Genomic DNA, 16,873 nt, shown 5'->3' with positions numbered 1-16,873 from the left:
TTCCTGAAACAGCTTTTAATCAAAAGTTTCTCAAACACAAGGAAATAGAGCACTTCTTGGGGACTATTTTCAGCAGCGGATTAATCCACATTTGGGGTTCTAATGAGCATTTAGGGCAGCAGGACATGTGTTAGGGACTGAGTTATTATAAACTACAGAGTGTGTGTAATTGAGGAACATGACACCCGGTGCAACAGTGTGGCTCACTGATGACACACAATATGCTTTAGTGAGATACAGTCATCACTGCTTTGGATCTTTTCATGAGATCTGTCGATAAGGAGAAAATTATACCATACATATTCTTCAAGCTCTTGGTTAGAAAAATGGTTAAAACCTGTACATTAAAGAAATATTAAATATGTAACTTCAGTTCTTCAGTTTCTCCTCTAAATTATAAAATGAACTCATACCCATAGCTCCATGCACGAACACGAGGGAGTATTGGCTGGAGGGCGGTCGTTGTCCTTCATGGCCCTTCTCCTCTGCCGTAGCCGGGGTGTAAATGTGTTGTGTAGATAAGAGCGTCCGAGCTGACAGCGTGTTATCAGAGACGGCTGATAGCAGCGAGCCAGCAGGAAAATCCCCTCCAGCTCCGAATTTGTCTCCTCTGCTCTCCACTGTTCTCTCATATCATCAGTCTGTATACACCCGGGTATTCCAGAGCTGCTTTGACCTCCAACCTTTGACAGCTATTTGAACATTTTAGTTTATTTAACAAATAATAATTATTCTTCAAAGCAGTCACTGCAACAGTTGCATGCTGATGTCAATGGTGTCTTGAGCTGCAGTTCTTGCAATGGCTGCCTTCAACAAAACTCTGAGTGTACGGAAATGATGGAAAAATTACAATTACAAAAGCTCAATCTAAATACCTGCTAAACTGCTCAGCTAGTAATGAGGCTCACACACGTACATCTACGTTAAGCTCAGATGCTTCAATGGTTGAATTCAATTTTAATTTTTGATTATTGATATTAATCAATGAAACAATGAAAAACAAACAGCCATGGAGGTCTAATGTATGTAATAGAAACAATATTCTTTTAAATGATTTCTGATTCAATATTTAAGAGAAGAATTTAGACTTCTGAGTATTTCAATAATAACTGTCTGTGGGGTTTCTACCAACCCAATTGGCAGGATAAGTGTTGGAAATGTGCATTTCAGAAAACCACAGATATGCTCAAACCTTACATTTCTTTATGTTGCAACCTTACGTATCTTTAGGTTACATTTTCAATCTTATCTTCTAACAATGCTGTGTTCATGATCTGGTTAGATTTAGGCACAACAACACTTGGTCATGTATTGGGTTTAAAATGAATAAATAACTGTTTTGGTCACCACAAAGAGCTGGAAATTGTCCCAATGTGGCCATAAAAATATGCGATGGTTTCGCACTTACATGTGTTGAGATGCAGTCCCGAACTGCAGTCACTGGCTTGGCAGCTGTTTTTCCGGTAACTCCACCATGTTCCCCTCCACCTCCTGATATGACAGTCTGGTCATAAATATGTCATTGGTACATGATATGACACATTTTGTAGAAATGTCCATATGGAATGCATCCTTGCAGAAACGTTAAGTGCCAAAATTGTATCTCTAATAATTGTCGCACTTAATCCATCATGTCATAAATGTTAACTTCCTCATGTCTATTGATTATTGTCCATCCTTAAACCAGCTCATGAGTGCATCACTGCCAACAGCTGGACTGGTGTGGCACAGCAGTCAATGAATTGTGGGATACACTGAATTCTGAATACCGATCTGAAGTGCTGTTAGATGTGTAGGGTTAAGTGAATTGTGCATAGACATCCTTGAGAGAAGGGACACACCTTCTTAATACCTAGAGGAAAGATATTGGAACAGACCTAGAGTCCATTTTTCATAATAACTTGGAGTGGCAATGGTCTCTGGCTTGTCGACACATAGAAAGACGCTCACAAAAAACAACAGGTAATAACCATCATTAATAAATTGTAAATGTATAGATAATTAAAACTTAGTTGATAGTTATTTCACTCTTAACAATGAAATCTTTATAAATCATTTATTACAACAATTGTTAATTTTAATGTTGCAACTGCTGTTTAAACATTTAACAATTGTTTAATAAATGGTTTATAAAGCACTTCTTTGTTTGTTTACAGTGAAAAAATGATTAACTAAAGTTTAGTTATCTGTAAATTCACCATTTATTAATGATCAGTGTCAGAAAGTGTTACCAAAAAGCAGACAGACTCAAAAGGTGGATCTCATCCTGTGCCAATAGAATTGATTGAACTGCTGACCAAACAAACTCTACATAAAAAAGCTCATAACACAAAGGCTTATGGGTAGTAGGATATGGATGTCTAGAGGTGATTACCAGCACTTCCGAAAACAGGCCTGCATTAAAACAATGCTAAGACTGTATGGAACCATGTTGCTTCAGGTACCAGTGAGACAATGTAATCTGATCCAGGAAGTCCAGTTGGAGTAACACATGAATGTATTGAGAGGCTTATCAAACACTTAAACACTGCACAGCACTTTATAATAGTAAGGCACAGGATTTTACAACCCTTTTGACGTAAATCAGTGATAATCGTGTTATATTTTATCGTGGTGATCACAAGATAAATGATAGAAATAGTCGTGTTACAAATAAATCTACATGGAAAGAACATTTTGGAAGTTAACATTTCTGCAAACCACTGATTGTTCATGTTTGCGTCATAGGCTGCATCATGTCTGTCATGTCACGTTAACATTACATGTTGATAACCAGTCTGTTATATCAGGAGTATGAGCCAAAACAGGATCTTTTCCTAACCCTAACCAAGATGCTTTTGTGCCTAAACCATAAGCAAAGTGAGTCGCAACTTTAGAGTTCCTATTCGTAAGAAAAGTTGCTGCAGGATGGTGGCCGACCCGTCCTACAATCCCCATGCGCCAGTATTTGACGAATCGGGAATGAGACTCAAAAATCATCAAAATTTGAGAAAATTGAGGAAGAAACACAAAGTTGCGACATATCTGTGGTAATTCTAGAAATAAAATTAGAATTACAATGACCCAGATGACTGAGAACCTTCATCAACAAACTTTTCTGTGGTTTGCTGAAACATTGTCAACATTTATTCTGGTGACTGGGCTGAAATTGACACCCTTGATATTTCGGCAAACATAACTTACTAAACCAATGGTAAAGGCTATAACAGTAAAACCCTCATCATACTGGGTGTAGCTTTGCTTTACACCCAAGGACCTATCTACATTTACCCTGAACAAACAGAGCTGTAGTTCTCACAGGTCCGTTTGGATGACGCCTTCCCAAAAACAGCTTTTATGATTCCCATCAAAAGATAAGAGTAGAAGTAGAATACAGTACACAGTAGAAAATAGTAGAAAATGAAAATATTATCAGTCATAAAAACAAATAATACAAAATGGAATAAATAAACTTGTGATTCTAGTGAAGCTGAATGCAATGAAACTCAAAACTAAGAGAATCAAATAGAGGATCTATTTGTCATCACATCCTGTCTCAGAACTGGTAAACTGTCTCCAAAAAACATGCATCAATATGACCGACCTCACTGACTGCACGCAGTTTCATTTCATCTTTAGATTCATTCAATTTAAACTGACGGCATTAAAAATTCCATGACAGAAATAGAAAAAAGTTCAGCCTGTGCTCACATTTTCTCCTTCTACCTCTCTCTTTCTCCATCAGTGGTGTGTGTGTGTCTGTGTGTATGTGTGTGTGTGTGTGTGTGTGTGTGTGTGTGTGTGTGTGTAAATGTTATTAATAACGGTTAATAAATGCTGTTATGTGTCTGCATCAGTGGTTCAGGTTTCAGAGCTAATGTAACAACGTCAGCTGTCTGGATGCACAACTCCTCTCTTTCACTTTCTCTCCCATATCATCTTTCACCATTTCCAAAAAGCCCCTCATATCACACACACAAACACACACATGCGCACATCCCCACACTTTTCCAGGAATACTGCAGCATAACTTCCTGGTTCTGGAGTTATTTACCCTGTCTGATGGGACTGTTGGGGGAGACAGACAGAGAAAGCAAAGAGACGGAGAACTACTTGTCCAATCAGATTGTTGTGTTTCAATGAAGTGATGAAGACTCTGCACTACTCCTTCTCTGCTTTCTGACCACACTCCTAAGTAACCCCTGGTCTAGGGCTGTGCTACATCCTGGACGGGCATCCCAAATATGCAGAGCAAACAGTCAGAAACAGTAACAGATAGGCTGAGGTGTAGCTGATTCTTAAATTCCACTGCTGACCTGAGACAAGACAGAAACCAGGCTGAGTCGGCCTGGAGGTCACGACCCCATAGGAGGTATGAAGGTCAGTCTGTCAAGAAGCAACCTGAGTCCCTGGAATCTGAAAGAGCACCGGCAGAAAAACAACAACAAGAAGTATTTTGTTTTCTTGTTCAGTAGGTTATTCACTTTAAACTGCACCAACACACCAAAGCACCCATATCACCTGAATCCAAGACTTGCGAGCAGCAGACCCTGAGGCAACACTTCATGTTAAGTACATTATTCCACCAAGGTGGAATAAAGGTGCAACAGTGCCGTCTTGAACAGGCTGTGTAAAAGGGGCTTGTGATGCTGCTCTGACACTTCACCTGGAGGCCTGCTATTGGCTGATTTAGTGCTTGAGGGAGTGCATTGTGGGTCATCTGGGAGTCAGTGCAGTCAGCGCCAAAGATTTACACGATTACTTTTAGCTTTTTTACACAAAGTCCTTCAAAGTTTTAAAGTTTTGGACCATTTGACAATCACTCTAAGGGGCCCTAACTCACCAGGCTGACCGTCGGTCGCCAGCCAATGTCCGGGCTGGTGGTGAACGTCTGTGGCCCAGGTGTTGCGGTGTGTCCCGCACCGTTGGCACTAGTCAGCCCTTGTCGGCAGCTATTTGGTTGATTGAGCATGATTGGTTGTTCAGCTAAGTGAATCAGTGCATGAGAAGAAAAATGGAAAAAGAAAGGTAAAGCCCCTGAGCCCATCGCTGTAGTATCCATGATTTCACCCATTAGCTCAGTTTCTCCTTATTTTTCACCTCCACCTCTTCAACAGTGCCATACGCAACTATTAGTTCGACATGATTAGCAATAGTGGAGTCAAAAAATGAATAACCGTTTGAGAGTTTTCCAGTTTCCCTTGTGTATGACCAATACAGACAACTGCCACTTGGTGGTATGGAGAGCTATACCTCCTATCATACAGGCGCAGAACGTACAAGCTACTGTAGTTGGCCAGCAGCTGTAGTCTTTGAAGTGTGTTCAAGTGCAGCTCTCTGGCCGAGACAAAGGCGACGTGAGGTGACGCAACAGTCGACCTTCATTGCTGCTGGTTACTTGTTACTTGTCAGTTTGGTGTGTTGAGATCATAACAGAAGAATCAACATATTGACAAGTCACCTGACTCCACCTCTGCTAACTCAAGCTGCCCATCAGACAGCTACAGACGAGCCCTTGTACGTGCAAAGGAAAAATAAGCAGAGCTGAAACAATAAATCAGTAACTAAACAGAAACATAATCAGCAACTATTGCTATAATGGAAAAGTCAGTTGAGACCATTTTAGGAGCCATTTCAAGCAAAAGCGTCAAGCATCCCATGGTTCCAGCTCGTTGTGAGGATTTGTTTCTTTACTTTACTTTTTGACAGCACACTGAAGCCAAACTTTCATTTTTTGGCTGTTGATTGGGGAGAAGCACTTTGGTGACACCTTGGGCTTTAAGAAATTGTGATCTTGATATTTCTCTATCTTCTGACTTTTTTTTTATTAATTGAAGACTAACTGACAGATTCATTGGTGATGGAAAAACTTCCACCATTTCCACCTACTTGATGTGCGTAGTCAGATCTGATCTTAATGCAGGCGAAATGAACATAACAGAATGCTGATTATTACCAACTTTCAATGCAAAGACCTGGGATCAGATGCCATTATCCAGGTAAGGTACCCATATACAGATCATATGTTAAAAACTGAATAAACACACAAAGTACTATGAACAAACTGAGGAATGTACAGCTACATTAATACATACAGTAATGTTTTTAAAAAGTGCACATTTTGGAGCTCTGACCATTTGACCTCTCTCTCTCTCTCTCTTCCTCAGTCCTGTAGTCTCTTCACCACCCAGACAGCCGTGTGGGCGTCATTTAATCTTCTTCTTGTCCTCGGCCTGTTCCTGCAGACTTCCTGCCCACTCGCTCTCTCTCTCTCTCCTTTCAGCCCCTCACTGATCATTAACCTCCCTCCTTGTCGCACACCCACGCCGCTCGTCCTGATTTCGTCCTGGTGGCGGGACGGCGGTGCGTCTGCTGTCAGGCACTTCACAGAGGCTCTGGAGGGGAGAAATGGATGACGGGTCCATTGGAGGCAGTTAAAACAGGGAGGGATGGGTGGAGTTAATCAGTAATGACACTTCATGAGCCAATATTTGATATAGACATGAAGAGATTTTACTGTTTGCTTTGTGAAACAGTATAAGAAAAGGGAACCATGTTTTTTAAGATAAAAGTACATTCATATTGGAACAATTTAAGGACAAAAACAATCTTACCAAAGTATTAAACAAAAACCCAAAGTAAGAAGTCTGTGCACAGGCCTTTGTTTGCCAGCACATTGTGTTGTCGTCAGAGATATCCCTGCTTCCTGTCCTGCTGCTTTGGCCCACCAGAAGGCCTCCTGTCTGCCTTAACCTCATTTCTGTAACAGATCAGCTCACTCATTCAATTAGCAAACGCGCACACCCTCACACGTGCACTCCACATGCACATCCAGCCATCAGAAATCTATGGCTTCCAAATCCAATTGTTGAAAAGTAAACTGATTCCCAAAAGTCTGCAAGATCGGGCTCTCTGATCAATAGAAGCCTTTTGATCCATTAAAAGATTTCCTCTGTCCTGTAAGGCAAATGTGCAAAGAAGAGATACAGTCAAATCAATGATCTTTAGAGTGAAGATCAGTGTGAGTTAACAGGACTGAAGAAACAGAACCAACAGAGAAGCATGTTTTAAACGTGGAGAAAACATGACACTCCACAATCCCATGTAGACACGGTGTCGGTGCTGGATGGAGGTCAGTGAGTCAGTCCATCACCCACGCTGACAGATTAACAGCTGGCACTCAGCACAGCATTAGACCCACTGTAGCAACAAGATGTTCACAGCAGATTTACAGTCAGAGTTAATAAATCATTTCTCCCAAACAGCAGCAGCAGTGTTGGTCTGAATTATGTAAAGCTTTTCACACTTACATTTCCTGACTGCTGGAGGACCAAACCAAAGACACGAAAAAACAGACTGACTGAAGCTTTTTTTGTCCCGATTTCACAGAAAAGGTGGAGAGACATGGAGCGGGGTTCAGTCAACCCCTGGCTGAGCGCCAAGTGTGAAACAAAATGTCTATCCTGAGACCTAAGTATAATGAGAATGTCCTCTGAAAGGATAATTCTAGCTTAGAGCTCAGTTTTTATTTTGTAGCTTTTGCTGTATCTAATGGTGATGTTAACAAACTGAGCAACATCAAGAAAATGAAGGAGAGCTGTTGAAACTGTGTGCTGTAAACACCCATCACAGTCTACACACCCTCGTCCTGTAACTTTCTCCTGATGTCCTTGCTCAGTTTTCCAATGCGATGAGGACTTATGTTTCATAGTTTGACCTAAAAAAAGCCGTAATCAGGCTAAATTGTCCTTTTTTCGAAACTAGACCACTGAACAAAAATCCTTCCTTGAGCCTCCTCAGTGTCTGTGTAGTTTCAGTGAGGACCCCAGATCTTATAAATCAAGAAATCTTTGACCTTTAAAGCTGATGGTGCTTCATCTATCCCCATTCTGTATGCATATTCATGTGTGGTGCGAGAGAATAATATGCAGCAACTCTGTGCCTCAACCATTCTGTGATTACAGTGTTCTCCAATGAGATTTCTGCATTTCCTTCAGTGAATTACATATTATCATAACTGATAGAAATGATGGCCAAGGTTATGGAAATTAGGTTGTAATAAACCGGAATTGTCTGGTTTTTTAAATCTTGTGTTTTGTTGACATTTGTTTTCACTTCCTCACCATTTTGAGTCCCACACACACCACAGCTGTGTGTATGGATAGTCTAATTATTACAATAATGATAAAATCAACCTCATTGTTTTTTATAAATACTTTCCTTTTTTTCTCACCTTGTTAAAATCCTGTACATTAAAAAGTATAGCAGTGGTAACTTCATTCTGGACACTGGACACATTTGTAAAGGTGACAAAATACAGAAATGACCATTAATCACTATAAATAAAGCTGATAAGAAAATATGTCATGTTTTATAAGTTATATAAGATATACATAAACAAGAACATCCTTTTGCAAAAAAGTCATTCACAGGTACAATTGTACAGCATGTTATCCCACAGAGTGGTGCTACTTATGACTGGGGTCAGATTGAGCTCAGAGAGGTTTAGACTCATCATCATCTCGTCATCAAGCTCGTATGAACAAAATATGTGTAGTTTAGAAGCTGCATGAAAACTACTGTCACCTTCAACCTCAGATAACTGCATATTAACACTCACTAAATTTTACACTGCAAAAACAGAAGATCTAACCAGGTGGAATAATCAAAAAATAAAAATAAATAAATATAGATTAAAAATCAAATGTTTCTAGCAAAAACAAAAATTCAATTAATTGTAAAAATATATATAATGAATGTCTGTTTATGCTGTGTTATTTTTATGAGGTGAAAACTCTCTTCCAATCTATAGGATACATATTTTTTGTTCTTAATGTATGCATTGTGGGCAGAATGACACTGTGCAGAAGTCAGTCAGTTAGGGGAGCTTGAGGTTCCAGTAATACAGAAGCCCTGAGAGGCAAGTGGGGAAAAAATTAAGGATTGACAGATTATCCTGGCACATTTATTTTCCTTTTTGTTTTCATTTTTTCTCCAGTCGAAAATGAAACAACAGATCTTAAGAATGCAATACAATAGGTGTTTGGTTTTGGGCCGTGGTCCACTATTGAGTTTCAGTTTTGGCCTTCCAAGGCAAAAAAAGAATGGGATCCTTCCACTCATTCCATGTAAATGTTACTTGCCTTGTCTTGATGAGCAACTTTGTCTTTATTTGAGTTATTTTTTTAAAAAAGATGGAAGGTTGTAAAACATGCAGCTGTGGGCCTCAACAGGAGCAGTGTGACATTCACTGAAACATGTCATCAGTTCTAAATTATAAGTCATTCCTTTCAGTCGGGAAGTCATGAAGCAGCAAGGTGGAAAACAAATGTTGAGTTTTGAGCTGAAACATGAGGGCTAGCTGCCTCTACTCCACTGTAGTCCTGCTACCACCACAGTAACAGCACAGTGAAGTGAAGCCTCAGCATCTGGAGACATGTTTGGTGAACAAGCTCGACCGTTAGAGCAGTGGCATTAGAGAAACAGTAGCAGTGTTCTGGAGGTTTGGTTCGGGTTGTTTCTCAGAGAGGAGGTGTGGAGGCAGCAGGCCGCCTCACAGCTCCTCTTTCTTCTCTGCCTCTCTCTTGGCTCTGACAGATCCGTGCTGATATCAGATTGATGGGCCGGTTTGATTGAAGTCTCTTTGTCGTGCTAATGTCACGGCGAGTGATGGATGAGGCGCGTGCGTCAGCGCCATCGCGCGCGCGCAAACTCCACTTCTAAACCGAGAGCACCCCCCCTCTCTACATGTACACACACACACACACACACACACACACACACACACTGGTTTCCCCGCCTGTACGACCGGCTGACAAACTTCTGGCCCCCGGTCACCAGGCGACGTGACGACAATCACGTGACCCGCGGCAGAGGTAAGAAAAGAAGTGACACGGAAAAGAGAGAGAGAAAGACAGAGAGAGAGAGAGAGAGTCACGGAAAACAGGAGAACGCAGAGAAATGGAGAGATCCCAGAGAATGCAGGAGGACGGAGTGTAACCTGTGTGGGGGTGATGAGGTGACTAGACTCTTTTTCTGTTCTCGCGGTGTTTTCCTCCGTCACTGATGAGCGTTTGAGAAACTCAGGTTGAGATGAGCCACTGACAGCGTCGGGCCTTCCGTTTACGCGCACAAACACACACACAGGGCAGAGCACATTATTCATGTGTGTGTCGGGGTTTTGGACGTGCAGACTCGACTTTTCTCCTCCACATTGGACCGCTGACCTTTTTATTTTTCTCATATTTTGCTGAACAATTCCAGTAGTGCTGCTTAATCCTGATTTTCAGACTAACTTCATTTTTATTTGGAGGTTGTTGATTTATGGATTTATTTATTTTTTTCAATGGAATTGTTTGATTTTTGATGTTTTCTACAGCATCGTCCTGGTAAATCCATCTGCCGGCTCCTGTTTCTTGCTCATTTTAATTTGCTCTCAGCCTCATCGTGCCTCCGGTCTGCATGGACAACATGAACTCATTTGTGGAATACTCAATTTGTAACCGACCGGGGACCAGCGCTTATTCTGCGCCTAAATCTGGATACCACCACCACCACCACCATCATCTGCACCACCACCCCCATCCTCTGGATCAGCATCAGGGCTTCCCGGTGACCCCCGGTTCCTTCCACGCGGGACCGAACAGCTCTCCAGCTCCCGTTAACGGGACGAGAAGTGACAGCAGCAGTTACATCGGGGACGGGCGGCTGTACGGGGGCACTGGAGGTGAAGCGGTGCACGGAACCACAGGGGCGAGCCAGCATCATCAGCAACACCATCATCATCATGAGCAACAACAGCATCAGCAGACGCACAACGGCTACCATCATCATCCTCACCTCCACCAAACCCAAAGCTTACAAAGCGGAACATTGTCTCCTTATAATAACGGGAGCAGCGGCGGCAGCAGCAGCAGCAGCGGGGCCTATGCAGGTCAGGCGTGCGCCAGAAACTCGGAGTATGCTGCTGCGACGGGCCCTCCCAACACCGTCCACTCCCAGTATTTCATGGAAGAGCCTGTGGCCTCCACCTACTATCATCAATCAACCTTCCCCAGCTCGTCCCCCACCATCGGCCCCAGCTACGGGGCCTTGGCCGGGGCCTACTGCGGGCCTCAGGGCGCCCTGGCCGGGTCACAGTACCCGCAGCAGCTTGGCGGGGGTCTGGACGCAGCGGGCTACCTGAGCCTTCCACACGGGGGAGGTTACGGGGAGCTACCGGTGTCCCAGGACCGAGAGAGGGTGGATGAGGAGGGCCAGCAGGCCGGGCAGGGGCAGACCTTCGACTGGATGAAGGTTAAGAGGAACCCGCCTAAAACAGGTAAGAGAGGGCGATAATTGGCCCGTCTGGTGTTTAAGGTTGAATTTAAAGCATTATCAAGAGGCCAGGCCTTCAGCTGGTTAGATGTTGAGATTTAAGGTTTCCACAGGCCTCTTCTGCATTTATCACAGTGGCTGTCATGGGGAACGTTACACAGAAGACAAACGATAAATATCTTATTTAAATCTGCTCTATATAAAATAAACAGCCTATAGAAGACAATAAGAACAACTAAGATCTACAACAGTTTTGATTGAGACGCTCTGTCTGAAGGGCCCTCTCCCTCTGATAATAACGAAATGAATATGGAGCCGTGGAGAAAAAGGTTTCTTGTTTTGCTGCAGGCCTCGTTTTCAACCCTCTCTGCACACAGATGTCAGGCCTTTCGGATGTAAATTGTAGGCTTCTTTCCGTCTGTTCCTTCCTTCTCTTTTCACTTGTCTTCATCACTCGAGTCTGAATTCGTTTCACTGTAAACGGACGGAGACTTGAGACATGAGGACAACAACAGTCATTTAAATTGTGCCCTGAATGTGTTTTTGACCAACATCGAGCCAGGGTCAGATATAAAAAGAGAGCTGGTTTATTATCAGCCATGAATTAATTTTACCGACATTTCAACGAACAATAAAACATTCGCTGTGATGACGGAAACCGTTTGTTAAGGGCTGCTTCCGTATTAAATGTGAAGCATTTTAGCTTCATTATCATTAAGAACATAAAGCTTAGCTTTGGCCCATTATGCTCACACAGAAGGAAAACTGATTTTTTTTTTTTTTTAAATGCTGCGGGCCTACACACTGACGGCAGGAGAAAACACATTATCATTGTGACAGTTTGAAACAACTGAACAGGAACATTTAAAATTAAAATATGAGCATATTAGATGTATTGTCAGTGTTGTTGGTTTGTATATTATTATTTGGTAGGGCCTATTGCCGCTCCGCATTTGCATCGAATAAAAACGCTTTAATTTTCTTTAGACTTTTTTTTTTTTTTTTTTACATTTTGTTAAAAAACACAAAAAACACAAAAAAAACACAACAAACGGACGGCGTTCATGTGATTTCAGGACTTGTTCAGTATATGCAGTCATTGTGGTCATATCTCGAGACTGATAGCAGGTCTGGTCTGGACCCACTGTGGCCCCAGACGGCTCATATGTTTTTTCCTCTCTCTCTCTCTCTCTCTCTCTTTCTCTCTCTCTCTCTCTCTCTTAATGGATATAGCAGACGGGTTATTTCACCCTGGGATGTCTGTCCTGCTCTGTTATCTTTCAAGGCACCCCCCCACCCCTCCAAACCCTCCCTCGGAACCCAAAAGCCCTGCCTCTCCATCTCTCTATCCGCTCGCCAGCCTATTCCCTCCTTTGTATTCCCCTTCTCTTTACTGATATTAAACGTGTTGCTTTGCTCTACAATCTGGTCCTCTACCTCGTGTTCAGTTTGTATGAATCGCAATGATTAGCCTGGTTCAAATAACATCAACACCTCTTAATCAATAAAGACAGGAAGACTAAATGATGCAACACATGGGAAACAAAAGATAAAAAAATGGGGCCTTCAGACCAGAGGAACAGTCTAACATATGAACAGATGTGACATGCAGGCTTTTTTTTTTTTTAATTTTTAATCATATAAATGAAATAAGTTCGAACACATTTATAACGGCTTATCTCCCTTTTCCACCCAGTCAAAGTGTCCGACTTCGGCCTCGCGGGCGCACACAACAACGCCATGCGCACCAACTTCAGCACGCGGCAGCTGACGGAGCTGGAGAAGGAGTTCCACTTCAGCAAGTACCTGACGCGTGCGCGGCGCGTGGAGATCGCCGCCACGCTCGAGCTCAACGAGACGCAGGTGAAGATCTGGTTCCAGAACAGGCGCATGAAGCAGAAGAAGCGCGAGCGGGAGGGAGCGTCCGCTACGACGCGCTCCTCCTCCTCCCCATCCTCCGGTACCGACTTCAACAAGGAGCTGGAGGATACCGACCACTCCTCCGCGTCCACGTCTCCGGGTGCGTCCCCGAACTCGGAGACGTCGTCAGAGCAAGCGACGTGATTGGTCTTTGTACCTGTCAATCAGACCATGTAGCCCTGTGGAAAACACAGTCCTACTCAGTGATACACTATTTAAAGCATTGCTTATGTACTACATCTTAAAGGAAATGATCCTTTCATTCATCAGTCTGCTTCCTCTGCTTTGGACTACATGTCCCAGAATTCCTCTTAAAACCAAGTCAGTACCTGGACTTCTGCATTCAGTCAGGTGTAGGCAGAGAGACGATCTGATCCAGGAAAACTGTCCGACCCTAATCAAACCTTTCTTCTTCGGTCACTTGTTTTTGATAGAGACAAAAATGTGCTTTCCTTCAAATATATGAACTACAGCTGGATGCCACACAGTAAACAGCATACCATAGTTGACATTTTGACAGGATGGATGTCTGAGTAATAAAGGGGACACTATGAGGCAACCAACATGAGCAAAAATATGACGTATGGTTGGTGATGGCTGCTGATACAAATGGCAAAACTGGAGAAAAGTCATAGAAATAACAGTTATGAAAAACCCCACATCACTTATCTGGGTGGGTATCATCGTCCAATCAAATGCTGCAGATTTGGCAAATTCTTCCAAAACCACATTCCTGCACACGCCTATGCCACTTCTAGCCTTTTAGAATCAGAGAAAGTGTGGCTGAGTTTGAATTTGAATTTGAATTTATTAAAGGATAGCCCCTTGAGATGTAGCATCTTATTTTCAAGGGGGTCCCTATGTTCTCCCAGAAGAAATGTTTTCACTGATTTAGAAGCTGGTCGTAGCACAAAGACATTGATGGAATTGTTTCTGGACAAAACCTGCTGGGAGTCCTGAAGTTTACCTGACACACATTATGATGGTGGGATGCACTCGGCCATCTTTATTCATTTACAGGGAATTACTGTTATTGGGTTATCTGAGGCGAATAATTCAGAATGTTTCTTCCTTTTCAAGGTAAAATCAAAGCCTGTGACAGATTTAGATCAGTATGGGACAGTTCAATGCCACCAACAGCCTTCATGATTGATATCAGTTGAATCCATGTTGACCTGAAGATTTAACATACACAAACTGTAAATGAATGATGTAATATACTCTATGACAAACTGTGGTCCATTCTTTACCCACATACCAGTCTGAGCCCAGTCTAACTAAATGAGCCTTATGATCCAGAATACAGGGAGCCTCTCAGGGCAAAAACACACTGTTGTCTTATCTGCTTGTAGCTCTTTTTATTCCACTTTTAAAACTTTTCTTTGGTTTTATCTTTTGATGTTTAAGGTGTTGTTCTCTGTATGTTTCCCCATGCAGCTCTGGCCTTTGCACTATGTGACTACAGGGTAACATCTTCAGACGAAGTGCTCAAAAACAAACACCTGATGTACAGGATTATGTGTTGAACATGTTAATTAGACTCAGGGGTCCATTTGGGATGTGTGTGTGTGTGTGTGTGTGTGTGTGTGTGTGTGTGTGTGTGTGTGTGTGTGTGTGTGTGTGTGTGTGAGCAGGGGGGACATGATTAAACTACTGAAAAAAAGCCTGTGAGACACATGTCTCCCTGCTGAGTGGGAAAAGTTCGGAAATAATATTTACTGCCTGTCTCTTCCCCCATGAGAATAAATTATTGGATGCATTTCATTTTGTTGATTATAGATTATGGCGGGAAGTGTGTATGTGAAGGGGTGTTTCCACTGGGGACATCTAATCTTGATACTGCCTTGAATCCTGATAACATTACTGTTATGTGAATAGTTCCACTCCTACTTATGACCGGCCTTTTCTGATTAAGTACATTACCAAGTTAAGCGGGTTAGCTGAGGTTCTGTCTGGTGAACATCATTCCTGAGTAAATCTCTTCATAAGTGTAATGTTGTCAGGTTAAAGGTCGACCTCTACTGTGAACTGTACTTTTTTTTTATAATGATGTCTGTTGTTTGTAAATGAGAGCAGACTGAGTTTTATTAGTTCTGCAGCCTTAGAAACACTTCCAATCATGTTCTTGTCTGTCTTTTTCTACTATGAACTACCTCAATTAAAGATTCTTCTGTAAATCCACTGCAGATGTGATCATTTTGTATTTTTGATTTGATATTTACTTTATAAACATTACCAACACTTGGCTTGTTCCAGGGGAACAGTGAAGTCAAGGTTATGGGAATATCTAAATATATCACATGTAAGAATTAGCTACCTGTTGAATTCATATCCCAAACAAATAGAGGACAGCACATCACCAGAGTAAATGCTAACTGCCGACAACTGTGATTGCTATTAGCTAGTTAGCTCAATTAGCCGTGCAGCTAGCAGTCCAGACTGCGAGTTCAAAGCACTTGGAGAGTGTGGACTTGGAGCTGAGCACTGTATTGAGCATTGAGGGGCTGATATCAGTTCCATGCGTTGTCTACAACTAAAACATGGTCCATGGTCCAAAAAATGATGAAAACGCTTGAAAGGTGACACAACATAGTACACAGGCTTAGCAGGACAGTGATAAGTATCAAGTAGGTCAAATTTTTGCGCAGAAATTTGCACCACAGTCCTGCACAAAGTTGAAGCAGGAGAGAAGTCTTGTCTTTCTCCTTGTGGATTAAAGAAACACAAGGTTTGACACAACACAACATACGGAGAGCTTCATGCATTTCAAAGCAGTCAGGCCTCACATTCACATGGCTGCATGGCCTCTGGTTGACCCACACACACACACACACACACACACACACACACACACACACACACACACACACACACACACACACATGCAGGGCTACAGTGAGGAATGTAGAGGGGCTTTCCGGGTGGCTCGCTGACCTGTTGACCTCTGGAGAGCCTCTGGGATATCTAAACATGTAAACACACTCCTCCTCCTCCTCTTCCTCATCTTCATCGCCCTCTCCTCTCTACTGGTCTGAAGATCGCTCTCCTGGAGCCTGGGTGGCAAGCTCAGTCATCACCTCATCACACACACCGGACACAAACCTCCCTCAGATCCTCTTCTGCTCTCTCAGCACATTACAGCAGTTGTTTTCTGATGCTACTTTTAAACAGCCTCTTCTTACTGCAGTTAGAGAGTTTACCAAAATCCAAGAACCAAGAACCCATTTTCAGCTGTGATTTGGACTCACTCCTCTAATCTCACTATTTGAAGGGCACAATACTTCCTGTATTGACAATGGATGTGTGCACTGGGTAGAGATTGTGAGGTGTGAAACTGGAGACGAGGCAGGAATTTTTAAAGAAATAAAATTACAACTTCTTGCTAAAGGGTCATTCCATGCCAACTCATCCAAAATCCAGAACTTTTACCATTTCATGTAATGAAGTTCACGAAACCTTGCAAAATCCTATAGCTGTATTGTAGATACTTTTCAACTTTGAAGTTTGGCCCTCTGAGCAGAATTTCAGCATTCAAGATTCCTTATATTTGTATTCTCAGCAATTGCTTATTTTTCACTGGATTGAGTTGAAACTTGTCCTGAACCTCAAAGAGACCCTCAGGAAACTTGGCAGCATGTATTAATTTAAATAGTTGCTG

At 42.4% G+C, this 16,873-nt stretch overlaps 1 protein-coding gene across 1 annotated transcript; it reads left to right on the top strand.

Annotated features, from left to right (window-relative positions):
- Nucleotides 1–10,440: 10,440 nt before the first annotated feature.
- hoxb1a (homeobox B1a) lies at nt 10,441–13,359 on the top strand. The gene is made up of 2 exons (XM_073494042.1): nt 10,441–11,299; nt 12,992–13,359. Exons 1-2 carry the CDS (start codon nt 10,441–10,443, stop codon nt 13,357–13,359), a joined length of 1,227 nt encoding a protein of 408 aa, XP_073350143.1.
- Nucleotides 13,360–16,873: the final 3,514 nt, after the last annotated feature.

The sequence above is a fragment of the Pagrus major genome, chromosome 23 (assembly GCF_040436345.1).
Source record: "Pagrus major chromosome 23, Pma_NU_1.0".
In the NCBI taxonomy this organism is placed as follows: Eukaryota; Metazoa; Chordata; class Actinopteri; order Spariformes; family Sparidae; genus Pagrus; species Pagrus major.
The sequence above is the reverse complement of the archived record's forward strand: the minus strand, read 5'-3'. Positions and strand labels throughout refer to the sequence as shown.